This window comes from Piliocolobus tephrosceles, chromosome 19, assembly GCF_002776525.5.
Source record: "Piliocolobus tephrosceles isolate RC106 chromosome 19, ASM277652v3, whole genome shotgun sequence".
In the NCBI taxonomy this organism is placed as follows: domain Eukaryota; kingdom Metazoa; phylum Chordata; class Mammalia; order Primates; family Cercopithecidae; genus Piliocolobus; species Piliocolobus tephrosceles.
The window spans coordinates 61,503,813-61,530,640 of NC_045452.1; the positions used below are offsets into that span (position 1 = coordinate 61,503,813).

A 26,828-nucleotide genomic window follows, 5' to 3' on the forward strand; every position below is an offset into this window, starting at 1 on the left:
CTTCAGATCTTCAAAGTATAGCCTGGCTTGCTCTCTCTCTGTTTTTTTTTTTTTTTTTTTTTTTTTTTTGAAACAGAGCCTTGCTCTGTCACCCAGGTTGCCAGACTGGAGTACAATGGCACCACCTTGGATGACTGAAACCTCTGCCTCCCAGGCTCAAGCGATTCTCCTGCCTCAGCCTCCTGTGTAGCTGGGATTACAGGCATGCACCACCACACCCAGCTAATTTTTGTATTTTAATTTTGTATTTTGTATTTTTAGTAGAGATGGGGTTTCGCCATATTGGCCATGAACTCCTGTTGGTCTTGAACTCCTGGTCTTGAATTCCTTGAATGCCATGTGGGTCTTGAACTCCTGGTTTTAAGTGATCCACCTACCTCGACTTTCCAAAGTGTTGGGATTACAGGCTTGAGCCATTGCGCCCAGCCTGGCTGACTCTCTTAATAGGGGATAATGCATCTGGTGACTTTAAGTTGAAGTCAGTGGTCATTTACCATTCTGAAAACCCTTGGGCCCTTAAGAATTATGCCAAATCTTCTCTGCTTATGTTCTAGAAATAAAACAACAAAGCCTAGATGACAGCATATCTGTTTACAGCATGGTTTACTGAATATTTTAAGCCCACTTAAAATAAGCCTACTTAAGTGACTTATTGCTCAGAAAAAAATATTCCTCTTAAAATATTACTGCTCATTGACAATTTACCTAGTCACCCAAGAGCTCTGATGGATATCTACAAGGAGATTAATGTTGTTTCATGCCTTCTAACACAACATCCATTGTGCAGCCCATGGATCAAGGGATAATTTAGAATTTCAAGTCTTATTATTTAAGAAATACATTCATGGCCGGGAGTGGTGGCTCATGCTTGTAATCCTTGCACTTTATGAGGCCGAGGCGGGCACATCACGAGGTCAGGAGTTCGAGACCAGCCTGACTAACATGGTGAAACCCTGTCTCTACTAAACTACAAAAATTAGCAGCGTATGGTGGTGTGTGCCTGTAATCCCAGCTACTCGGGAGGTTGAGGCCAGAGAATTGCTTTAATTGGGAGGCGGAGGTTGCAGTGAGCCAAGACTGCATCACTGTACTCCAGTCTGGGCGACAGAGCAAGATTCCATCTCAAAAAAAAAAAAAAAAAAAGAAAGAAAAATAACTATATTTATAAGGCTATAGCTGCCATAGGTAGTGATTTCTCTGATGGCTCTGAGTGAAGTAAATTGAAAACCTATGGAAAGGATTTACTATTGTAAATGCCATTAGAAACATTCGCAATTCATAGGAGGAAGTTAAAATATCAACATTAATAGAAGTTTGGAAGAAGCCAATTCCAACCATCATGAATGACTTTGAGAGATTCAAGAATTCAGTGGAAGAAGTAACTGCAGATGGGGTAGAAATAGCAAGAGAATTAGAATTAGAAGTGGACCCTGAAGATGTGGCTGAATTGGTGTAATTTAATGATAAAATGTGAATGAATGAGGAGTGTCTCCTGCTGCCCAGGCTGAAGTGCAGTCGTGTGATCATGGCTTACTGCAGCCTTTAACTCCTTGGACTCAAGCGATCCCTCCCAAGTTTCTGGGATTACAGGTGTGAGCCATGGTGCCTGGCTACAAAATGGTGTTTTGAGATAGAATCTACTCTTAGTGAAGATACTATGAACATTGTTGAAATGACAACATAGAATTTAGAATATTACATAAACTTAGGATAAAGCAGCAGCAGGGTTTGAGAGGATGAACTCCCATTTGAAAGAAGTTCTACTGTGAATAAAATGCTACCAAACAACGTCGCAGGTTACCAGAGAAATCTTTCATGAAAAGAAGAGTCAATCAATGGGGCAAACTTCATTACTGTCTTTTTTTTAAATTGCCGCCGCCACCCCAACCTTCATCAGCCACCACACTGATCAGTTAGCAGTCACCAACATCGAGGCAAGACCTCCACCAGAGGAGAGGTTAGGACTCCCTGCAGGCTCAGATGATCATTAGCATTTTTAGCAATAAAATATTTTTTAATTAAGTACTTTTTAGACACAATGCTACTGCACACTTAATAGACTACAAATAGTGTAAACATAACTTTAATACGCAGTTGAAATCAAAAAGTGTGTGACTTGCATTATTGCAATATTCACTTAATTGTGGTGGTTTGGAACTGAACTCGCAATATCTCTGAGGTATGCCTGAATACCTATATTCTTATTATATTCTTAATTTTGTTGTACTAAAATAAAGATAGGAGTTGTGTTTGCTTTGGCAGCACATATACTAAAATAAAGTTGGGAGTTCATGCATTACTCACTAATAAAACTCAGTTTCTCTGCTGGCATGGACAATAAGAGAGTATTGCCAAACAACGACAACAACAACAACAACAACAACAACAACAACAACGGCACCTCTCCTGCCAAGCAGGGAAATTTTACACCAGGGATCTCCAATATGAAGCTCTACCTAAGCATAGAGTGTCTGGCCCACTTGAGTGTCATAAGTTATACATCACCCTAACCTAGTTCACATAAATCCTAACCAATTACCAAACAATAATATGAAAAGTTTGATTAAAACATTTTCTTCTGAAAAAGATGAGCCAAGTTTGAGGCCTCTTTGAGGTAGGGAGGAGAGTTTCCACGACACAACTCAAAATAGGAGGTTGGTGTGCCCAGTTTCCATTGCCTCATTCATCAAGAGAGTTTGTGTTTTGACTTTTGGAAGTCAGTTTTATTGCATGATGTAATAGAGAAAATAATGAAGATAGCAAATTTTCTTTATGCTTATATTTTAACCACTGCTGCTTTATGGATATTTAAGAAGCTAACGCAAGAGAAGTAGATTTAGTTTATTTTAATTTAGTTACATGGCTAAATCCGGGAAATTTTTGAAGAAATGTGTTGAAGTGTTCTTCAAATTATAGTCTTAGATCCTACTTGTTGGACCTCCAAAGGTCCCAGAAGGCTGCACACTTTTCCTTGATGTTACATAGCGTAATGTAACATATGCTGTGTAATGTAACATCCTCTATGTTACATATCAGTTTCTCTACATAGCTAATGCAACTAACATAACACAAAATCCTCCATGTCCATTATAAAAGTGACTGTTTTGGCAGATCACGAGGTCAGGAGATAGAGACCATCCTGGCTGACACAGCGAAACCCCGTCTCTACTAAAAATACAAAAAATTAGCTGGGCATCGTGGTTGGTGCCTGCAGTCCCAGCTACTCTGGAGGCCGAGGCAGGAAAATGGCGTGAACCTGGGAGGTGGAGCTTGCAGTGAGGCGAGATCGCGCCACTGCACTCCAGACGGGAGGACAGAGCGAGACTGCGTCTCAAAAAAAAAAAAAAAGTGTTTTGTATTCAGATTCAAACTTGACAACTGAATTGAGAAGATGGTACCCAAGACTGTTTTTTTTTCTTTTATTTTCTCTTTTAGATAGTGTCTTGTTCTGTTGCTCAGGCTGGAGTGCAGAGCACGATGATCTCAGTTCACTGCAACCTCCGCCTGCCAGGTTCAAGCCTTTCTCCTGCCTCAGCCTCCTGAGCAGCTGGGCTTACAGGCGCACGCCACCACGCCGGGCTAATTTTTGTATTTTTAGTAGTGATGGGGTTTCACCATGTTGGCCAGGCTGGTCTCGAACTCCTGACTCAGGTGATCCCCCTGCTTCGGCCTCCCAAAGTGCTGGGATTACAGGCGTGAGCCACAATGCCCCGCCGACTGTTTTGTTTTTAATGCTGAATTCTTGAGTTCAAAGGATTTTAAAGAATCACATAGTTATTTAGTGAAAATAAGTCCTAATTTTGAAAGCTATTTCACAGATTTTGTTGATTCTAAGTTGCATTCTCTGCAACTCCGAGATACAACCACAGGATGTATATGATGATTCCTGTGATTTTAAAGCCCTAGACCTATTACAGTGGCTCATTTTCATAAGAAACCACTTGTGCTAAAAGCAAACTACACCATTAACACACAATAGAAGTGAATATCTTAAAGTCAGCTGTGAAATGGAAATACATATTAATGTGTATAGTAGTTCCCTCTTATCCCTGGTTTCATTTTTACTAGTTTTAGTTACCAGGGTACAGTACAATAAGATATTTTGAGAGAGAGTGAGCACACATTCACATAACTTTTATTACAGTATACTATAATAATTGTTCTATGTTATTATAATTATTGTTAATCTCTTACTGTTCCTAATTTATAAATTATACATAGGGTTTGGTACCATGTGCAGTTTCAGACATCCACTGGGGATCCTGGAACATATCCTCCCGTGGATAAAGGGAAACTACTGTAATTATTTACATCAGCTCTGTTCCTATCTTATTCCAGGATGCTGTAGCAGAAGACTGCACGGCTTAAACAAGAGAAATTTCTCACAGTTTGGAGGTGGGGAAGTTAAAGATCAAGGTGCCAGCAGATCCGGTGTCTGGTGAAGGTATGCTTCCTGGTTTGCTGTCTTCTGCTTGTATCCTCACTTGGCAAGAGAGCAGAGAGAGTGATCATCTCTCTCATGTTTCCACTTATAAGGGCACTAATCCCATTCATGAAGGTTCCACCCTCATGACCTAAGTATCTCCCAAAGGCCCCACCTCCAAATACCATCACATTGGGGATTTATTCTCCAACATATGAACATTGTGAGGGACACAAACATTTAGTTCATAGCAGCTCTCCTCTTCCAGTCCCATAAAGAGGAGGGCTTTGCCCTGCCAGACCAATACATTTGTTATTTTGTGATTCCAACTCAGAAGGAAAGAGAGCTGCGGCAAAGAATCTGAAGCACACAAGAGTAGATCAAGTTTTGAAAGACACATAAAAACAAATACTGTGTGTGCAAGAGAAGTGGATGAGAGAAAAACTGTTTAATATATATTGTTTGCTATGTGTCTATTTCACAGTGTTCAGCTGTGAGAAATTTTTTTCTTTTTTTACACAGAGTCTTGCTCTGTCACCCAGGCTGGAGTGCCATGATGTCATCATAGCTCACTGCAGCCTCAATTTCCTGGGCTCAGGTGATCCTCTCACCCTAGTCTCAAGAGTATCTGAGACTACAGCAGCGTGCCACCACACCTGGCTAATTTGTGTATTTTTTGTAGAGATTGGGTTTCACGGTGTTGGCCAGGCTGGTCTTGAACTCCTGGGCTCAAGTGATCCTCTCTCCTTGATCCCCCAAAGTGCTGGGATTACAGGCATGAGCTACAGTGCCCAGCCTGAGAATTTTTTAAAAGTCATTTTGAAATTGGGTTTCAGGTTCTTGCCTGTGTTTTTTGAATATGGTACTGCTCTAAGACTGGAAAATGTGGACCATAGATTTATAAATACTACACAAAATACTAATCCTAAACTATAGAAATTTCTGGACAAATTTTGAGTAGTGTGGGTGGTTACCTAGCTATTTTATGAAACTGCAGAATTAAAGGCCTTTATGTGTAAAAATAACCTTATCAGCTTATGATTTTAAAATAAAAACACCTTCACACCTCCTAGAAGACTCCAAGGTGTAAATATCCTCTTTAAATGTACAAGTAGACTTAGTCCTAGAACAGTGTAATTTTTTTTTTTTTTACAAATAAAGTTTATTGTACTGTTTGGGGGATGGTATATTTATTACTGCTAAAAAATTATCATTTTGAATTGCTAATAGGCTATAATAACAAACATCAGTAATAAAAATTTAAAACATTCATACAACTGAGCTGAAAGCATGCTCTCGGGCCTAGTGGGCAGTAAGGAATCTGGCCAATATACTGTATAATTTGAACATTCAGTTCTTAAGTAATTTACAACGTGTTTTAGCCCTCTTTTAAAAATCATAATAAAAAGGTAGGAATATCTTGTATTCCTCCCGCCAGATGGATGTATGAAAGTGCTTTCCCAAAACTAAGACCATGGTGCTAACTCAATATAAAAGGTTGACAAAGATGTTCCTTCTTTTCTTCAGAAAGTTAATGTTCCCTCTCCATATTTGTATTTGCTCAAAGGTGAAGCTTTCCATCTGGGAAGTCCTTGAGTTGAGTGGCTTAGAAATAGAAAGCCTGGACTCTCAAGGCTTCATTCCTTTAGCCAACATCCTTGGAACCTCTCCTTTGTGCAAAACACAGTGGCCGGTGCCAGGGCAGCACACAAGCGTCCACAGGAGGCAGTCCCTGCTGTGACGGGCCAGGGAAGGGCCCAACTAGGAGTGCCAACAACCGCCTAAAATACGGCAGGACGGCTGCACGGTGAACATGCGTGTAATTAACTACAGCAAGAAGGATGAGGATCTGTCCACAAATGCAAAATCCCCCTTCCCGTCGAGTCCGTGCCCCCATGAAACCCCGGGTCTAGAGAGCTGCGTCTAGAACTCGCCATCCGGCCCTGAGGGTGTCAGCAGCGTGGAGAGACCTGAGGGGGAAACAAAAGGCCGAGACAGCCGAAAGGACCGAGCCCGCGAGACCCCCCGAAGGCGCTGACGCACGTAGGGCGGCCGGGCGGGGGGTCCCACAGGCCCTCAGCGCCGCTCTTTGCCGGGGAGGGAAGCCCGCGGTGCTACGGACCGCGCCGTCGCGGTCGAGGATCTGCGCCTGGCTCCTGACAGGGTGAGGGTGTGTCGCCTCCCCTGCGGCTAGGCCCGGGGCTCAGGGGCGGCCTCGCGGCGAAGCCCCGCCCCCGGCACCGCCCCTCAGGCGCGCGAGCCGATCCCGCGCGGCGCCAACCCTTTCCCGGGTCATCGCCCCTCCCCTCTTCCGGGCCGCGAGCCCCCTGCGCGCCGCTTTGGGGCTGAGCTCGCTCGTGTGCGCGCTCGCTCGCCCGCCAGTCCTCTCAACGCGCGCTTGGCCGCCCGACGACGCGGGAGCCGCACGCGCCGGACGAGGCTCGCTGCGCTCCCTGTTGCCGAGCGCGGGCCCGTTGAGGCGGAGCCCTCAGTTCCCGGCCAGGACACGGTCTGGGCCGCCGAATCTCCGGCCGGAGAGCGGCGGCGGCAGCGGCGGTGAGGAGACCGGGCCGGGGAAAGGCAGACATGGCGGGGCTGTGGGTATCGGGGGAGGGTGGTCCCGGCGCCCCTGCGGCCACGTCGAAGGTTCGCTGGCGGGCGGCGCACCGGGGACAGGGGAGGGGCAGGGGATGGAACCAGGTTGCATGGGCTCCCGCTCGGCGCCAGAGCAGGGCTGCGGGCCGCGAGGGCGGCCCGCGAGGCTTTCCGCGGGACCCTCGGCGGGCGCCTGAGGAAAAAGACGCCGCCTCAAGGCTCCTGCCACGTTTCCACAGCGCGTTATCTTCCGCCTCCGGGTGGGCGACAGCCCCGCGGCTTCCCACCTTCTGCCCACCCCCTTCGCGTCGGTGGGTTTTCTGGAGCCCCGCTTGTTTGCTGGAGAGTCGCGCCTCCGGGAAGCCGGGTCCTCGAACCCAGGGCCGCCCGCCAGGGACAGCGGAGCCGCGGGCCGGCGGGGCGGGCGCACCCTGGCGAGGATGTTGTCGGGGAGGCTGGGCATGGGGGCGCCAGGGCCCTTCCCCTTGAACTTGGGGAAAACCGGGATTGCAGAAGTTGGGCGCAGCTCAAGGCGGTTCTTTCAAGAGTGGGTGGAGATGTTTGATGCCTCCTCACCTACCTCTCTTAAAACCCCGGCGGGAGAGCCTAGCAGCAGGTTTCGATGGCTTCGAAAAGTCCAACTCCCAGCCCCTTGGAAAATTATTTCCCCTCTTCATGGTTTGGAGCCGGCTTTGTGGCGCCGCTGAGGCCGGGCGGGGGCTCCTCTCCCCACGGGCCAGTCTTCTCGCGCCCTCCACCTTGGGAACGTCTATCAGGAGAAAAATGTGTTCCTAGAAACGTTTGCGATTAGCTTTTCGTTACAAGGGAGGGAAAAGTACAAAGTTATAAACTCTGCGAGGCCGAGCTTGATTCCTTTTGGGTTTTATCCACGCAGCCGTGAGCAGAGGAGCCTTGTGGAACAAAGTAGAACTTGAGGAGCAGCCGCCGCGGTGACGAGGTCCCAGGATGACGTCACCGTGCGATATTTAAAATGGGAGCCTTTTGCTCTGAGTGTGGGTGGAGGACGCCTACTTACTCAAGACGCCTGAGGTCTTCTTGGCCCTGCCTGCCTCTGGTGGTTCTCTCCCTGACTGTAACTCTCCCTCTTTCACCTTTTGGTACTCCTAGAATACTGGTGGGAGTGGGCTTATTTTTCAGCTGTTCCAGCCATCATTTCTTCAAACGGGGAAAACAAAGTCCAAATGAGTCATCTTGTGTTACAACCAAAAGCAACCACTAAGTGGTTCTTTCCTTCGTATTTTTTTTTATATGAAGCAGAGCAAACAAAAATGCAGAACTCAGATATGTGGCACATAGTTGGCAAATGTAATGAATGAGGAGAATGATCTAGTTAAAGATTCAGTAAATTTCTTTAGTGTGGTTCCTTGTTTGCTTTGCTGGAGTGGAGGCTAATGTAGTTCCATCAGCAAAACTTTCTTCCCAACCCGTATGTTAAATTGCCTTCGGGTTTCTTTTCCATCGTATCGGGGTGGAATATAAATGTAGCTTTATAAAGTGCAAATGGCTCACATTTTTCAGGAGGAGGCTGCACAGCAGTCGTGGTGAGCTGGGGTTATGGGGTTATGTGTACTTGCACACTCGTGTGTGGACCCATGCCCAGTGCCTCGTAGCTGGCTGTGGAAGGTGAATTTGTCATTCTAGGGTTCTGGGAGGAAGATTTGTATGCCTTCCCCTCCAGGATCAGGCTATCTGTGGCTGCCAGCACATCTCTCAGATAACTGTGTAGAATTTATTTCACAGTGAGGTTCCTTGTTTGAATTTGCACTTGGAATAAAGGAGTCACATTCTGAAGAGAGACTTAAAGAGCAGTTTGAGAAAAGAAAGCTAACAATCAGCTTTATTTTTTTTGAAATGTGGGAACACAAACTACTGCTAGGTTAGTCGTTTTTATGCTAAACATAGCAGAGGCTGTATGTCTTTAATACGTAATTGGCTCCCTAAAAAGGTGATGTTGCTTACTAAATGCAGCATCTTAATAACTCCAGGTTACAGCAGCCAGATCAATGAGCTCACTGAGTAGAGACAGAACATACATCAAAACAATCTTAGGACAAGGGTTTGCCTTTAAGGATTAATCAATGATAAATCAGATATACCATTTTTAAAGTCCTTTGAGGCAATCCAAAATGTAGCTAAAATCTGTGATTATTTTTTTTTTAGTTTGTGTTTCTGTGGGTGACTTGAATTTCCATTTCTTAAATATGTCCTGATAGAGCCACTATTTTCTGTATCTCTTAACTTCTGGATAAATGTATCTCTCTTCCTGAAAGAGTACTTACGGAAAGTCAATGCTGAAATTTTTTATGTATAACACTTTTGAGGTTTAATTTCTATACCATGCAATTCACCCATTTAAAATGTATAGTTCAATGGTTTTAGTGTATTCACAAAGTTGTACAACCATTACTATAGTGAAATTTAGTATATATTTTTATCACACCAAAAAGTAACTGTACCTATTAGCAATGCTCCTTTTCTCACCTTCCCACTTACCCCTAGGCCACTAATCTGTTTTCTGTCTATATAGATTTGCTTCTTCTGGATATTTCATATCAATGGAATCGTACAATATGTGGTCATTTGTGACTGACTTCTTTTCCTTAGTTTGATGTATTCAAGGCTCATCCGTGTTGTAGCTTATATTAGTACTCGTTCCTTTTAATTGCTGAATAATATTCCATTACATGTGTATACAGCAGTATTTGTCCATTCTTTAGTTTGTAAACATAATAGATTGTTTTTACTTTTTAGGTATCATGAATACTGCTGTGGGCATTTCTGTATTCAAGGTTCACCCATATTGTAACTTGTATTAGTACTCATTCCTTTTCATTGCTGAGTAATATTCCATACATGTGTATACCACAGTATTTGTCCATTCCGTAGTTGGTAGGCATATTACTTGTTTTCAATTTTTAGCTATTATGAATACTGCTATGGGCATTTCTGTACAAGATTTTGGTGTGGACATGTGTTTTCATTTCTCTTGGGTAAATAGTTAGAAGTAGAATTGACCGCGTCGTATGGTAACTCTATGTTTAACCTTTTTAGGAACTGCCAAACTTTTCTGTTACAAAAAGACTCTACAGTTCTAGATTTTAAAGTAGACTTTTTTTATGTTTTAAAGTTCAAATCATTTCACAGAATTTTAAACTTAGATTATAGCAGCTAAATATTGATACACACAGTAAAATCTGTGTTGTAGTATCATTTATTATAGTGCTTCTCTTTTACTGATAGATCTGGTTTTATTTTAGCCAATAGGAGCAATGTGCTCTGTTTATGGAACTTCTCCATGAAGCTAAGTTACAAGATTTTTAAGTAGTATTTTATAATAAGGCCTTTATGGCATAAAGATAAGTAGATTGTTCTCTACTCCAGATATAAGCCAAAGAAATACGAGATAAAATTGGAAGGAGGAGAAGGGGAGAGCTGTAAAGGAGGTATATCTTACAGAGCTTCATCTTCCCAGTTTTTTTATTTTGGTTTTTTGAGGAAACATGTTTTATCTTTGCAGGGAAAAAAAAAATGAAGAACGAAATTGCTGCCGTTGTCTTCTTTTTCACAAGGCTAGTTCGAAAACATGATAAGTTGAAAAAAGAGGCAGTTGAGAGGTTTGCTGAGAAATTGACCCTAATACTTCAAGAAAAATATAAAAATCACTGGTATCCAGAAAAACCATCGAAAGGACAGGCCTACAGGTAAAGGATTAGATTGGATTAAGCAGAGGCTGATCAACCCCTGAGGTGGGTTCAAGGCCAGATGATTGAAGGGTGTGCAGACCATGTCTACAGGTGTTTCATCTGCAAAATACAGAACTCTGGGATGTTTGTGTATTTTCTCCTTACTCATTTTAAAACAGTATTTGTTAGTGGAGTGGTGGAGTCCCATTGCCTGGACACAGGAGGCCAATGCTATGGGGTCATAGGAGTTAGTCTTTTGTGGTTATAGCCTGGCTCGTAACAGTGCATTTTTGTTTATCACATGTACTTAAGGATTTTCACAATTCTAGAGGACCCCTAATAACACATTAATGGGCATGGTAGGAGTTGAAAGAAGTGAATCTTGTATCTAAAAGTAAATTACATGATCTATGCTCTTTGAAAAAAAAGTTTTATGGAAAAAGGAAACTAAGATTATTAAGACACCTGATACGTTCTTAATACAAGAATAATCTCATTTATATATTTGTGGTAGAAGCCAGTGTAACTATTTTCTAGATGAATGTAACTCACCTGTGATCCATGACTAGTAGATGCTGGCTCTGGGATTTGCTTTTTGGGGGGCTTTTTTTTTTTTTGTGGTATTGTTTTTGCTCTGTCACCCAGTCTAGAGTGCATTGGTATTAACCATAGCTCACTGCAGCCTCAAACTCCTGGGCTCAAGCAGTCCTACTGCCTCAGACTCCCAAGTAGCTAGGATTATAGACATGCGCCAACACACCAGGCTAATTAAAAAAAAAAAAAAAAATTTGTAGAGATGGGATCTCACTGTGTTACCCAGGTGAGTCTCAAACTCCTGGCCTCATGCGATCTTCTGCCTTTGCCTCCCAGAATGTTAGAATTACAGGCGTGAGTCACCATGCCTGGCCAAAGTTCTGGGATTTGAACTCAGGTCTACATGACCCCGTATTTTCATGGGCTTTCTGCACACTGCAGTGCTACCACTGTTTTGGCACTGAGAAGGAAGATAATTCTCACTTGCAGCTGTCTTTTGTACTCTGCTTTATATGGTACATTTATAGCTTAAAGTAAAGAAGAGCAGACTCCTATAAAACATGCCCTGGCATGCTCACTCTAGTATTTATGTGACTGCTCAGGAACCTCAGCTGAGAATGTTCTGCTAAACTCAGCTGTCAAACACTGTCCCATTTGTGGATGTGGCCACAAGAAATAAAAGTGGAGCAGTGACTATAGTGGTAACTACAGAAATTCTCTTTTATTTGTTTATATTGATGTCCCCAAAGTTTCCTACACAAATCAACACTTTGTGCTTTGATGTCAGAAGGACTTCGTTTCTGCCACTGAGCTCTTGCAAGTACAGGACTATTCAAGGAGTCTAGAAAGGAGGCAAACATATTATTTGCTAATTTCTCATGTACTGAAAGTCAAGTGAGCTTGTGTTCTATTGCCAATAAGAGAATCAAAATAGAATATTTTCCTTTTCATTTTAAATCCAAAGAGGTTTCCGGTAAATTGGAAAATGTGAATTAAAATAGAAATGTGCATGCTGACACAGGCTCAAGTCATTTTTTATCTTATCACTTGATTCTCTTAATTTTTTTCTGCGTATTTTCATTTCTGATAGAGTGAACAGCTTTTGTAAGTTAGAACTGCTGAGGCTTTTTACTTCGATTTAATTGACATTGGATGAAGGCTTTTTGGAAGTGCCAAGCCACCATACTATTACTGAAAAAGGAGGCACTGTCAAGTAAATACTTAAAGGTCAAGCTGTACAATTTCATTTCCATTAATTCTAAACACTTGAGAAAACTGAAACAAGTTTAAATTGGCATGTGATCAGAAGTATCATTACTGAGTCATTTTAAAGCTGTATTTGAAGTAGAAAACTCTAAAGACTTAATAGTGGGTTGTTACTATTATAAAAATGAATGGAATATAAGATTAACCAAGTTAGTGGAAACTTCAGTTTATAGACTAGATGGAGACTCTTCAGTCCATAGAGTAGCTGGAGTGTTCTTTCTCTTATAAAATGTTTGTAAGTTGAAATTGTTTTGCCACGATATAAATGAGATACTTGTGGAGAGCAATTTGGCAATATTATCAAGATCTGTAAAAATAGTCATACCTTTTGAACAAGTCTCCCAAGAATCTATTCTAGAAATATAATTAGAAATACAGACAAACATATGAATATGGATGTTTCTTATACTTTGTAATTGCAAAAATTGGAAAGAACTGTCAACATTAAGTGAGAATATTTTTACGCAACTTTTAAAATTTTGTTTTCGAAGAGTAGTTAATGGGTAAGTAGTCAGTATGTAGAGTGAAAAAAAGTACAAAATATGTAAGGTATGCAGATTTTGTTGAAGCATAGTCTCTGTTGAAGCATCTATATTTATATATAATTTGTAAGCTTAGAGCCTGTTATCACCTTCATTGTAGATAAGAAAAACACATCTAAGTTATATCTTTTTATCCTTAACCGCTTTTGGTCCCAGAGCACATGGGATCTTTCTAATTACCCTATACAATATTAGAATCTATAGCATAAGACCATGTTTTTAAAAGGACCAAGCAGTATTTTACATACTAGAAAATAATTTTTCTCACTTTGCCTTTGTTATATAGTTAATGGTGATGCTAAGATAGGTACGTATAAGCAGAGTTGAGTATTAGGGAAATTACTTGCTCTTTGGAGTCTAGTGGCCTGGATTTGAACCCTAGATCCATCACTTACTAGCTGTATAATTTGGGGGAAGTTACTCAAACTCTCTCTGCCTCCCTTTTTCTTTATGCTGAGGAAAAAAAGTAACTCACAGGATGATCATGAGAATTAAGAGTTAATACATGCAAAGCATTTAGGAAATTGTCCATTGCATAATAAATTTTTAAAAAGTGTTTTTATTAATATTATGTAGAAACACGTATTCCTAGTTATCCTATTGAGAACTTTTTCATTTTTTAAATAGAAATTAAAACCAACTAATAATTTAACTTTTACAAAAACTTTAAATAGCACATTTAGTCTTTATATCATTATGTTTTACAGTATAATTACTATTTATCAATTAACTTGTATTTCCATGTTTTATAGTTTCAGGTCTGAGGAAGAGGTACAGTGACTTAACTAAGCTCACGTGAGAAATACTAGGATTAGTGCTGAAATCCAAATTCTCTTGACTGATTCTTGATTGTAGGCAGTACTTTTCCTTCATAGGTCCTATTTCCCTACTTAATCAGAATGCTTATTTAACATTTAACAGAATGCGTATTTTTTGTATTTACTCTAAGCCACCTTTAAATATTCCATTAGGTAGGTGTGGTATAATAGGTTAAAAAAAGATGAGACAGAGGCTTTATTGGTTTAGAAATTTTCCTCACTTAATTTTGACAGCTATTTAAATAAAAGTCCTTGGGTAAATAGAAGTTAAATGAAATAAGCAATAACGTTAGGTATTTTAATCATAAGTATGTGATATGAATGAATCTGTGTCCTTCATTTATCCCGTATATAGAACAGTTATAGGTAAAGCAAGGGTGTCATCTTACCACTTTATTATCTGAGATATAAAAGCAAGTTAATGACAGATCAGAACTTGTCATAAGCATTTCCAAATATCATCTGAAACATTAGATGAGGCCTTTTGTTAGAGATTTTTTTGTATAGGAACTTGGCCTGTAGAAACTTTTGCCTTCAGAGTTCTTAAATTTCATGCAACTTTCATATTCCTTGCTCATTTAATGTACATGGGTGGTCAAGACTCTGGGTAGACTGAGGTGGACCCAGTACTAGTGATTTTCTTGGGCTCACATAGGTGCCATCTTTTTTTCAGGCTGCCTCTGTGTCTATAGTTCACATTTATTATCTATTTAGGATAGATAGGCTCCTAGGTTCTCTACCAGGGTATTTTTTATTACTATTTTATTAGTCACCTTGGCAAATATGAATAGATATTAACGGCATTTATGACTAAATTCATTTAAATCCATTAATGTAACTCCACTTTGTTGTAGATGTATTCGTGTCAATAAATTTCAGAGAGTTGATCCTGATGTCCTGAAAGCCTGTGAAAACAGCTGCATCTTGTATAGTGACCTGGGCTTGCCAAAGGAGCTCACTCTGTGGGTGGACCCATGTGAGGTGTGCTGTCGGTGAGTTCTCAAGTTTGGACGCTGAACTGATGACCATGCTGGAACTAATTTTATGACATTCTGTCATGTACAACCTGCCTGTGTATCTTTATGGCCAGGAGCTGGTGGTTTAACTCTCTCAGATGTAAATTTTATGAAATACTTTTCTGGAGGTGATGTTGAAGGACTGGTTACATCCCTGCTTTACAGCTGAAAAAAGAAACTGATTAGGCGGGGCTTTTCTAGTAGTGCTTTGCCAAGAAGCTTATTGTAGACCAAGTAGTAGTCACCTTGATTCCGCTAGGTGTCTATTATCTTTAATTGGTGGTGCACTTATCTGTTTATCTTCAAATTAAGAAGCTAATTCCAAATAATACTGGGTAACCACTTTTGGTTTGTTTCTGTTTCTGTTTATTCTCCCTCTCTCCTCTTTTCTTTGGGATGGAGTTTCACTCTTATGGCCAAGGCTGGAGCACAATGGTGCATTCTCGGCTCTCTGCAACCTCTGCCTGCTGGGTTGAAGCGATTCTCCTGCCTCAGCCCCCCGAGTAGCTGGAATTACAGGTGCCCACCACTGTGTCCGGCTAATTTTTAAAATATTTTTAGTAGAGATGGTGTTTCACTATGTTGGCCAGGCTGGTCTCAAACTCCTGACCTCGTGATCCACCCGCCTCGGCCTCCCAAAGTGTTGGGATTACAGGTGTGAGCCACTGCTCCTGGCCTACCCTTTTTGGTTGTGTAAGTGACTGAGTGATACTTTCGTGGTTTTATTTTCATAATGGAAGTTATTTTTCTCATCTCCTAATGAATAGAGTTGTGAAAGATCAGTGCTAGGTATGAAATCCTTTTGAAGTCCACTCACTCAAAAGCCATTCTTTGTGGACCGGGCACTCAGTTGTGGGGTTTTCAAAAATGAAAGCAACATTCTGCTTTTAGGTAGTTCAGTTTGAAATTAAGGAGAAGAAAAGTAAGCAAATTACATTGTGATCTGATTTATGCTATAACAGAAATGTGTACAAAATGCAGTGGTGGGTTGCACAAAGTAGAAAGTTACTGCATCTGGTGAGGAGTCAGGAGACTACTGAGTAGGTGATAGTTGAGCTGGGAGGTGAAGGATGAGCCATGGTTGACCAGGTGACAAGGTGGGAAGGATGTTCTAAATAGCAGGAAGAAGATGAACAGAGAGGCATGGAACTCCTGCAAGAATTTTCCTGTGGCTCTACCTTTAGGATGTTTCCTTTTGGTTTTGAGGCACAATTCACCTGACCACCTGCCCTCTTTATTGATTGTAGTAAAGCTGCTTTTTGAAGGAATCCTAACTGTGTACTCCCAAGGTGGTCACAGACTGACCTGATTCCAACAACGAAGGTGGAGGTGAAGACATGAGAGCTGAATTACATGGTTATTCTTCCATAACTTTTGTCAGGACCACCGGTTGAGGTTACTACCTGATTTGCGAGTGGTTGGTGTAAGTTCATTGCTTTGGGAAACCAGGTGTAGGTGGTAGAGGTTTGTGATAAACATTCTCCAATACTTCTTTCTCGGATAGAATACAGGAGCAAGCCCTCTCAGATTTAGGTCTGAGAAAATAAACATTTTTAGATTCTGGGACTAATTAAGGACTTGCTTTAGGCTAGTTTCAGAGTTGGAAAACTTTGGCCATTGAACCTGTGCAGAAGACATCCATTTATAAGAAATAGCTGTCAAAAAGCTACTATATTGAATTGTTTACTTTTTAATTTGACCTGCACTTAGATCCTAGTTGACTCTTATTTAACACACAGTTTTTTAAGTTAGTTGTGTGGTTTCTTAACCCATAAAATGTGAGAAGCAGCATTTGAAAGAGGGTTGATCAGTCAGAGGCTACCAAAAAATGTCATATGGTCTGACATAGAGACAAAAACGAAAAAGCTAAAAAATCAGCACAATTATGTTATCACACAATCAAATAGTTTATGTTCAATATAATGATCCTAAACCATCAGGGGAAAGTTTTTCTGTCCAAGGATGTTTAACAAGTTGCATAATTATATAAACATTTTGGACCTATGTATTTAAAACGCTTAAAATAAGTTTCAGTACCTGAACATAAAAACTTTAGTTATACAGACATTCTACTTCAGTAGCCATTTCATTACTTGATGATGCCTGGCAGGAAAAAGCTACTACTTTGCTTTCATCTTATTAATCGAAGAAAACCTTTGCATTCAGTAGACTTCTATTTTGCCAGACATTGGCTCTGATGTGATTTTTTTCACGGCTAATAGAAATCACCTGTGAATGTCAGGTGTTCATTCAATAACAGAACCCCAAAAAGAAAGATGTATTAGCGGTTGAGTAGAGGTGGTTGACATAAGTTAACAGAGGAAAAAGAGACTTTGAGAAGTGTTTTTTCACCAAAACTGGAAAGACAAGATATTTCAAAAATTAAAGCTGATCTAGCAAGTGTACAGTTGATCAAATATCTGAGAATCTTTAATAACTCATTGGCATATTAGAGACTAAGATTGTTAAAAAAAATTGAGATGCACTCAACATTCTTCATAGCCTTCACTTACTCTGTCTGACAGAATAAAATGTTGCAAGAGTACAGAGAATGCCATATAGTTAGAAAGGTTATCACTTAGTGATACAGAATAGAAAATAAATCTTGCCTATGAGAAGTTCTGAGAGTAGATTCCAGCTTCATTATCTACTCAACATATTTTACAACTTTTTTTTTTTTGGTGATTTCTGCAGTCCGTTTTTTCCCCTCCAATACAGAGTGTTAGATATTATTGATTGTTTCAAAATAACTAAATTAGCCTTGATGTTTTACCAGTGATCATCGAAAAATGGAAAGTTTAAAAGTTGTCCAGGTGTTACTAATTCTCCTAAGGGATTGACTGCACATTGTAATGGTATAGTAGTGTAGTCAGCAGCTTCTCTTACCATGAAGAGAGAGCCCTCATACCAAAATAGTTCAAAGGGAAAAATGCAGAACCGAATTGGGTGTCAAAGAAATCTGAGCTAATAATGCTGATCTTTCAATCATTAGATATTTGCCCTTGGTTGAGGTTTCTATTTCTACAAAGGCAGGAATTTTTCTCAAATTTCTTGCCTTTCCATTTTTGAATTTTGATTCCATTAATGGGCAAAACTAAAGATAGGCCTAAGACATTGTTATATTACTGTCATTAACACATGAATTAACCCTTGATTGTCTTGAAATTTGTTGAGTCTTCCAACCGTGGAGAGGACATGGAGTAAATGTGTATTGCTAAAACCTTATGCTAAGTAAACTTGAAATTAGAGAACACAGATTTTATGTTGTGAGGAACTCAGTTGTTTAGGAATTGTATTTGTTTTGTTTTGTTTTGTTTTGTTTTAGAGAGAGGGTCTTGCTCTGTTGTCCAGGCTAGAATGTGGTGGCATGATCATAGCTCACTGTAATTGTGAACTCCTGGGCTCAAGCAATCCTCCTGTCTTGACCCCCCAAAGTGCTGGGATTACAGGTGTAAGCTACCATGTCCAGCTTCTGTTTAGGCATTTTATACTATGAAGAGTTACCAGCCGTAGATCAGCCACTATCTAGCCAGCTCCAGCTTCCTCATCCGGCATATAAGAAAGTAAGACCTAGGGAAATTAAGTGACTTGCTTCTGGTGACCAGAGCTAGTTAATGGCAGAGCCACAATGAGGAATTAGTGTAATGCCCTTTCCACCCATCCTAGCAACTTTTTTTTTTTTTTGAGACGGAGTCTTGCTCTGTTGCCCAGGCTGGAGTGCAGTGGTGCAATCTCAGCTCACTGCAATCTCCGCCTCCCACATTCAAGCAATTCTCCTGCCTCAGCCTCCCGAGTAGCTGGGATTACAGGCGCATAACACCAGGCCCGGCTAATTTTTTGTATTTTTAGTAGAGACGGGGTTTCACCATGTTGGCCAGACTGGCCTCGAACTCCTGACCTCATGATCCGCCCACCTTGGCCTCCCAGAGTGCTGGGATTACAGGCCTGAGCCACTGCACCTGGCCCCTGTAGCAACTTTTATGAGGTAAACTGAAAAAGAATAGAAAAGCGAAGTTATGTACTATATTTAAGCAGCATTTATAGTTTCATTTGGCCTATAGGAATGGAAGATAGCATACCTATCTGCAGAAATAGAACTCATCTATCTGTGTGATCTATGAGACTACTTGATTTCCACATAAATTTCCTTTTCTTTTTTTTTTTAATTGAGAGACAGGGTCTCGCCATGTTGCCCAGACTGGTCTCAAATTCCTGGGCTCAAGTAGTCTGTCCACTTAGGCCTCCTGAAGTGCTGGGATTACAGGCGTAAGCCACTGCACCCATCCTCATGTACGTTTTCAAAGGCTTTATAGCAGTTTATCATAGATAACCATTCTGATTCAGAAATAATTTGAGACGAGTGCTGTCTTAAAATGAATTAACATCAGCTATTTTTATTGAATCAAAAGCTTGACATTATTTCTTAGAGTTACTTATTTTTATCTTTTTCGAATTTAGAATCACTTTAATTGCATTTCTAACTTTAATTATGTGTTTTGTAAGAACTGCTTAACAATGTCCTTTGTCCTGATGCTAGAAATTGTTTCATAATGTTGACATTGTGCAATCTATTTAAACAGATTTGTGGGTTTCTCCTATGTCCACTGAATAAAAACTCTTGGTTTTACTTGAGTTTATTACACTATTTTCCTACATATCAGAATTTTTTTTTTTAAGTAACCAGCAGCGTAGGTTACATATTTTGACAACTTAAAAAAAAAATCAAAAATCTTCAAAAATGTTTTGGAAGAATAACAAGACTTTTTCATCTTACCTTAAAAAATTAAGATGAGAGGTGAATAGTTATCCTAGGAAACTCTGAAGTAAGCAATATAATTTAAATTAAACCTCTATATTCTTCAGCAACAATCTTTTTTCTTTCATCTCAATAACTGCCTCAGTTCTCATTTTTGTGAGTATAAATATAAGAAACACAGGCCCCCTTTTTTATTTAATTAGGGTTAAAGTCAGTTTTATAGGAAATTTCTAGTTGATCTGTGACTTAAATTGCTAGGATGTATGTTACATTTATAAGTACAACTGGGGCTGGGTGTGGTAGCTCATGCCTGTAATCCCAGCACTTTGGGAGGCCGAGCCAGGTGGATCACCTAAGGTCAGGAGTTCAAGACCAGCCTGGCCAGCATGGCGAAACCTCATCTCTACTAAAAATACAAAAATTAGCAGGGTGTGGTGGTGGGCACCTGTAATCCCAGCTACTCAGGAGGCTGAGGCATGAGAATCACTTGAACCCAGGAGGTGGAGGTTGTAGTGGGCTGAGATCACACCCATTGCACTCCAGTCTGGGCAACAGAGCAAGACCTGTCCCCCCATGCCCCCCCCCCCCCAAAAAAAATTTTCAGGCAGTGGCACATGCCTGTAATTCTGGCACTTTGGTTGGCTGAGGTGGGTGTATTTCTTGAGCCTAGGAGTTCGGCACCAGCCTCAGCAACATGGTGAAACCTTGTCTCTAAAAGTATATATTAATTAGCTGGGCATGGTGGTACACTCCTGTAGTCCCAGCCTCTTGGGAGGTTTGAGGTGAGAGGATCAATCACCTGAGCCCAGGAGGTAGAGGCTGCAGTGAGCTGTGATTGTGCCACTGCACTCCCGCCTGGGCAACAGAGTGAATGAAACCCATCTCAAAAAAATAAAAATACATCAGAATGTTTTATTGTACAACCAGTTTTCATTGGTACATACAAAAATGTAATCAAAACAATGGACTTTTTTGATGTTTTAAACAATTTTTTTAGGAATTAGTAGAAAAGAAAGAAAAGGAAAGAAAATGGGGTTACTTTTATGAATACTTAGGTAGAACAGAAGTAGAAAACTGGTTTGCTTGCTGGCATTGAGCTGTATTAGGATATTAAATGTGTAGGCTCAAGTTCTGTGATGATTCCTTCTTTGCCTTGGATTGATGGCATGTCCAGTCTCTGTAATTGTTTTTATGGACATTTTTTGCTTTGCTAATGTGACTTCAAGATTTATAAGTTTTTAATTTTATTCTTAGGTATGGAGAGAAAAACAATGCATTCATTGTTGCCAGCTTTGAAAATGAAGATGAGAACAAGGATGAGATCTCCAGGAAAGTTACTAGGGCCCTTGATAAGGTTACCTCTGATTATCATTCAGGATCCTCTTCTTCAGATGAAGAAACAAGTAAGGAAATGGAAGTGAAACCCAATTCGGTGACTGCAGCCGCAAGTCCTGTGTACCAGGTAACCATGAAACAGCTCAGTTTTAAAGGCATATGCAGGGATTGCCAGGACCTTTCAGGTAGTCCTGCTTGGCATTGCCCAAGGTTTCTGATTTGAGATTCTGGATAATGGTTCTTGCCTTCCCTGATGCTAAGGGAAAGCTGTTTCTCTGGCACGTAAATAGGCATCCTCAGTCATTTTATCAAAGGTCAGCTTCACTATACAATAATTAAGATAAATTTATTTCAGAAAAAAATGGCAAAATATAGAAAATTCATGATGGTAAAACATTCCCGATATTTTAAAATTTCTTATCTCATTCAAAAGTTACCACTTATTTTTTGCACCTATTTTTTGTAGTATGTAACACTTTGTTTTGTACCTCTGGGTTTAACTTAGTATTCTCTCCCTTTCCATGATTAAAGAGAAACCTCTCTAAATTTATTATATTATAATTAATATTTTACTCAAGCCTAAAACATTGTCTCCCATTTTGCTTTCCTAGTTGAAAAGTCATATAGCTAGTGTGCGTGCACTTGCAGATCCATTCACTTATTTACTACTTTTATCTGCATACCAAAGAACATTTAATCGACTTTAAAAAATTGTTGACCCAACAGCATTCTTCAACAGGAAAGATATTTTAAAGTCAGAACAATTTAAAGAGATTTTTTGAGTTGAGCCTTATTCTGTACATGTACTTATTATTAGTTTTTAAAGGTACCTATTTTTACTTATTTGCTTTGATTAAATGTAGTGAAACATACAGGTTTATGGTAAGGTTGAGCTAAAAATGAAAATTTAGACCTAATAAGTAAAAAGCAGAATATTGGAGTTTTTAGTATGATAAACTAAACTTTTAAATTCAGCATACATTTACATAATGAACATTATTTCAGTGTAACTTAATTTTTGGTTTCTCATTTTTTTCTCAGTTGAATTCTTCCTAGACTTGAGGGGAAGATTAGTTCTGAAGATTATCATAATTTAGGGATATATGTATATGTGTATGTATATGTATATATTATAACATGCACCTGGTTTTATGAAACTTCAAACAGTACAAGACAGTATAATAGTGAGAAGTCCTCTTTCTCCCCATCCACTTCCACAGAGTCATTCGTTACCAGGTTTTTTTCCCCCAGTATCCTTCCAAAGAGATTCCCTACATAAATAAGTAAACATAGTATTTGTACTTCAGGATCATTTTTAAAATCCTTGTCATAAATATTTGAGACATTTTTTTTCTCTGTGTGATGGATTATATATTGCAAATTACCTATATTGAATTTTCTGGAATTCATCCAAATGTGTGGCAATTTTACCTTAGAATTTTATTTGTTGTTACTCAAGCAAGAATGTAAGTCTCAAATTAAGTTGATTGCTGCTAACTTTTTACAAGCAAATTCACCTTTAATTTTTAGGATTTCTTTTAAAATTAAATTATATTTATTTTCTTCATGTTGAAAGGCTATTAGGATAACAGAAAGGTATGGAAATTGAGGTGTCTCTTCTGTGCTTTTTAAGGAAAACATTTCTCCTTGGCATAATACTCATTAGCAAAACATTTTATAATAGAGAAACACTACTACTGTGAGTCCTTGCGTGAAAGCTAGTGCAAATGGCCCACTTTGATTTTTTTTCTTTCTAGTATTTTTATCTTGAATCTGGCATTGCCACAAGCTTTAAAAAAGTTTTATCAAGTAAGGACAAAAAAATTTCTAGCTTGGAATTTTTGTTTTCTACTGTTTTCTAAAAGGCATCCCAAGAGAGGGGTCTTCACAGATTAAGAAATGAAGATTGTGTCAGTTCTCCTGAAATAGATCCGTAGATCCAATTGAGTATCTACTGAACACCTTAAAAGGTTTTTTCTAGAAAGTGACAAATTGATTCAAAATTTTTAAAAAGAAGGATCAGTTGGAGGGCTCACACTAATTCAGAGGTATTATATATTCATCAAGACAGTGTGGTAATGGTTTAAAAACATACAAATATATTGATGGCACAGGATAGAGAGTCCAGAAGTAGACCCACTTACATACAGTTGGTTTTTTTTCCCCCTTTTAACAAAAGTGCCAAAGCAATTCAATGGGGAAAGTCTTCAAGAAACAACTGGATGATCTGCATGGGAAAAAAAAAAAGAACCTAACTTAGCTAACCATACACAAAAATATTGATTTGAGATAGATCATGTACCTAGACATAAAAGATAAATCTCTGACACTTTTAGAAGAAAACATAGGGAAATATAATCTTTATTTTGTGATAGGCAAAGATGGCAAAGATTTCTTTTAGAGGGTAACAAAAAGAAAGTAATAAGGGGAAAAAATTGATAAACTGGACTTCATCAAAATTAATCATCTTTTTGCTTATCAAAGAAACCATTAAGAAAATGGGCAAACCATAGACTAGGACAAAATATTCTCATTATATATATCTGTAAAGGACTTATTTCCAGAATCTACTTTTAAAAAAATCACTCACCAATCACTAGTAAAAGGTAAAAGACTCAATAAAAAATAATGGGCATATCCTGCTGTAATCTCAAAAAAAGGGCAGGGGGAGCAAAAGATGTGAATAAACACTTTACAAAAGGAGTTATGTGAATGGCCTCATGTATCATCAGAGGAACGCAAATTAAATCCATATGAAACACTAGTTCTTACAGAACTGCTCGATTTAAAAGTCTGACAGTGTGAAATGTTAGCAAGGATGTGAAGCAGCTAGATTCATAAACTTGGTGGCAGTGTAAAATGGTACCACCACTTCGAAAAACTGGCAATTTTTAACGTTAAATGTGTATCTCTTCTATTACTCAGCAGTTACACTCCTAGGTATTAAATATTTACCAAAAGAAACAAAAATATGCCTATAAAGCCTTATATTAGAATTTACTGTGCTGTTATTCATTGCAGCATTGTTTTGTTTATTGCATATCATTGTTTTTTTAATAGTAAGAGACTGAAAGCAGCCTCAATGTCCCATTAATAGGAGATCATTTAATTTATAGTCATTGCTGTACTATCTAGCTGTAGAACAATGAGAAAGGTCTTTATGTATTGATCTTTCTGAAATGTATTATTGTCAAATGTAAAAGCAGGATACAATTCAGTGTACATATATATTTTTAAAATATGTATAGATGTGGATAGAATATCTCTAAAGGTATATTTAAAAAAATGTTTAGTGTCAGTTGCCCCTGAGAAGGATTAAGATAAAGAAGATAAAGGGTGAGATAAAAAAAGAGGGACTTTCCACAGTTTACCCTTTTGTACCTTTTGAATTTTCTATCGTGAATGCAATGCTGTACAGAATATAATTTTTTAAAAAATCCTATACTTAGAAAAGCAGAGAAGAGAGGTCTAAAACTGCTGGTATGAACACTTTGAATAAATGTGAACCTAATGTGTCCACCTGATTTATGGGATAATCTAAAACTATTATTCCCAAATACTAAACTGGCTACATCAGAATCACCTGGGGAGCTTTGTCAAAATACCTGGCCTCTAGTTCTGAGATTTTATTATTGTTCATTAGACCACTGCTGGGGCATGAACATTTTGTGTTTATCTTTTTTTTTTTTTTAAACTTTTATTTTAGGTTTGGGGTACACATGAAGGTTTGTTACATAGGTAAACATGTGTCACAGGGATTTGTTGTACATATTATTTCATCACCCAGGTATGAAGCCCAGTACTCAATAGTTGCCTTTTGTGCTCCTTTTCCTTCTCCCACCCTCCCCTCTCAAATAGACCCCAGTGTCTGTTGTTTCTTTCTTTGTGTTCATAAGTTCTTATCATTACCTCCCACTTACAAGTGAGAACATGCGGTAGTTGATTTTCTGTTTCTGCATTAGTTTGCTAAGGATAATGGCCTCCAGCTCCAATGTTTTGTGTTTAAAAGCTTCCAAGTGACTCCTGGCTTAGCCAGCTGTGGAAACCACTGGACTAAAACAAGTATGTCCTTCCAAACTTCCATTTGTTCCATGTTTTGGTCTTTTCTGGTTGACGTTGTTTAGGAAGTACTGTGTTTGAGTTTATTCATTACTTTATGTATTCAGAAAACATTGGTCACCTGTTATACATTATATGCCTATTACACGTGAGGTTTTTAACGTATTTAGACCTGACAATAGGAATGTCACTTAGATGTGCTCTTAGGGTTTTGGGTAACTTTGTCTTTAATAAGAAATCTGGAACATAGATGATGAATTTTTCCTTTGTATTAACTTAATGTGTTCTCTTCCTTACAGATTTCAGAACTTATATTTCCACCTCTTCCAGTGTGGCATCCTTTGCCCAGAAAAAAGCCAGGAATGTATCGAGGGAATGGCCATCAGAATCACTATCCTCCTCCTGTTCCATTTGGTTATCCAAATCAGGGAAGGAAAAATAAACCATATCGCCCAATTCCAGTGACATGGGTACCTCCTCCTGGAATGCATTGTGACCGGAATCACTGGATTAATCCTCACATGTTAGCACCTCACTAACTTCTTTTTTGATTGTGTTGGTGTCATGTTGAGAAAAAGGTAGAATAAACCTTACTACACATTAAAAGTTAAAAGTTCTTACTAATAGTAGTGAAGTTAGATGGGCCAAACCATCAAACTTATTTTTATAGAAGTTATTGAGAATAATCTTTCTTAAAAAATATATGCACTTTAGATATATTGATATAGTTTGAGAAACTTTATTAAAGTTAGTCAAGTGCCTAAGTTTTTAATATTGGACTTGAGTATTTATATATTGTGCATCAACTCTGTTGGATACGAGAACACTGTAGAAGTGGACGATCTGTTCTAGCACCTTTGAGCATTTACTTTATGGAGCGTATGTAAGTTATTTATACACAAGGAAATCTATTTTATGTCGTTGTTTAAAAGAATTGTGTGAAATCATGTAGTTGCAAATAAAAAATAGTTTGAGGCATGACAATGCGTATTTCTGTTGTGTGCATAAAAAAGGGAAAAAGAACGGGGTATTTCCCTTCAGTGTATTTAACTAAATAGCAAAAACATTAAACAGAATGTAAGAATTTTTAAATTTCCTTTGAAAAATCAACTTTATTAACCATACTTTTTCTAAAAGACCACATATCAAAATATGCATATCAAAAGTTAAAAATTTGTTAGTGGTAGCTATTGAAAATACAATAAAACATCTTTTAACTATCAGTGTCACTGTACATAGGGTTTTTTTAACCAAGAATTTGGCTTGTACTAATTTTGACATGACATCTGACTTACATGTCTGATGGCATTGCATAAAGTGGATGTGTTCTTACAGCTGCTCTAATCTCTGCCTTGTGCTTTTTTGGAAAAACATTTAAGTCTTTACTAGAGACCTAAAATAAAGTCAAATAATACAATACTTCAGATTCTTCAGTAGTCCTTCATATTTATACAACTGTAATTCCATCAGTCTTGTAAGGGTGCTTGAACTACAAAAAGAAAAAGAGATATCTCTATAAGAGTTTCGATTTTTCTCCAAAGGTAAATTTTTAAAATCTAAGATCAGCAGTACTTTTTCCATCACCTTCATCTTTAAATTTGCAGTCCTAAATTATTTCTTACCAGAAAAATCACAACTTGCAAATAAATCATTGGATGGCTATGGCTATTCCACAAATTATTGTTATATTTTAGGAAGATAAATTCTGAAATACAAAACGGCACAAATCATAAAGGTACAGCTCAACAGTATGAAAACGTAAAGTCAGTTTTTAAAGTGT

At 38.9% G+C, this 26,828-nt stretch overlaps 3 protein-coding genes across 3 annotated transcripts in view; 1 reads left to right on the forward strand and 2 right to left on the reverse strand.

Moving 5' to 3' along the window:
• Positions 1 to 5,591: 5,591 nt before the first annotated feature.
• LOC111552987 (atherin-like) lies at positions 5,592 to 7,996 on the reverse strand. Its single transcript, XM_023227498.2, has one exon. It carries the CDS (start codon positions 7,479 to 7,481, stop codon positions 6,912 to 6,914), a length of 570 nt encoding a protein of 189 aa, XP_023083266.1. The 5' UTR covers positions 7,482 to 7,996; the 3' UTR covers positions 5,592 to 6,911.
• BTG3 (BTG anti-proliferation factor 3) lies at positions 6,717 to 26,029 on the forward strand. Its single transcript, XM_023227497.2, has 5 exons — positions 6,717 to 6,979; positions 10,557 to 10,740; positions 14,737 to 14,874; positions 20,909 to 21,116; positions 25,348 to 26,029. The coding sequence occupies exons 2-5, from the start codon at positions 10,568 to 10,570 to the stop codon at positions 25,585 to 25,587; spliced, it is 759 nt and encodes a 252-aa protein (XP_023083265.1). The 5' UTR covers positions 6,717 to 6,979; positions 10,557 to 10,567; the 3' UTR covers positions 25,588 to 26,029.
• The window catches only part of CXADR (CXADR Ig-like cell adhesion molecule), a 76,979-nt gene continuing 75,922 nt past the window's right edge, over positions 25,772 to 26,828 (reverse strand). Inside the window, exon 8 of the mRNA XM_023227495.1 lies at positions 25,772 to 26,537. Within this exon, the coding sequence (XP_023083263.1) occupies positions 26,496 to 26,537 (42 nt within the window). The 3' untranslated portion in view covers positions 25,772 to 26,495. The remainder of the gene's footprint in view (positions 26,538 to 26,828) is intronic.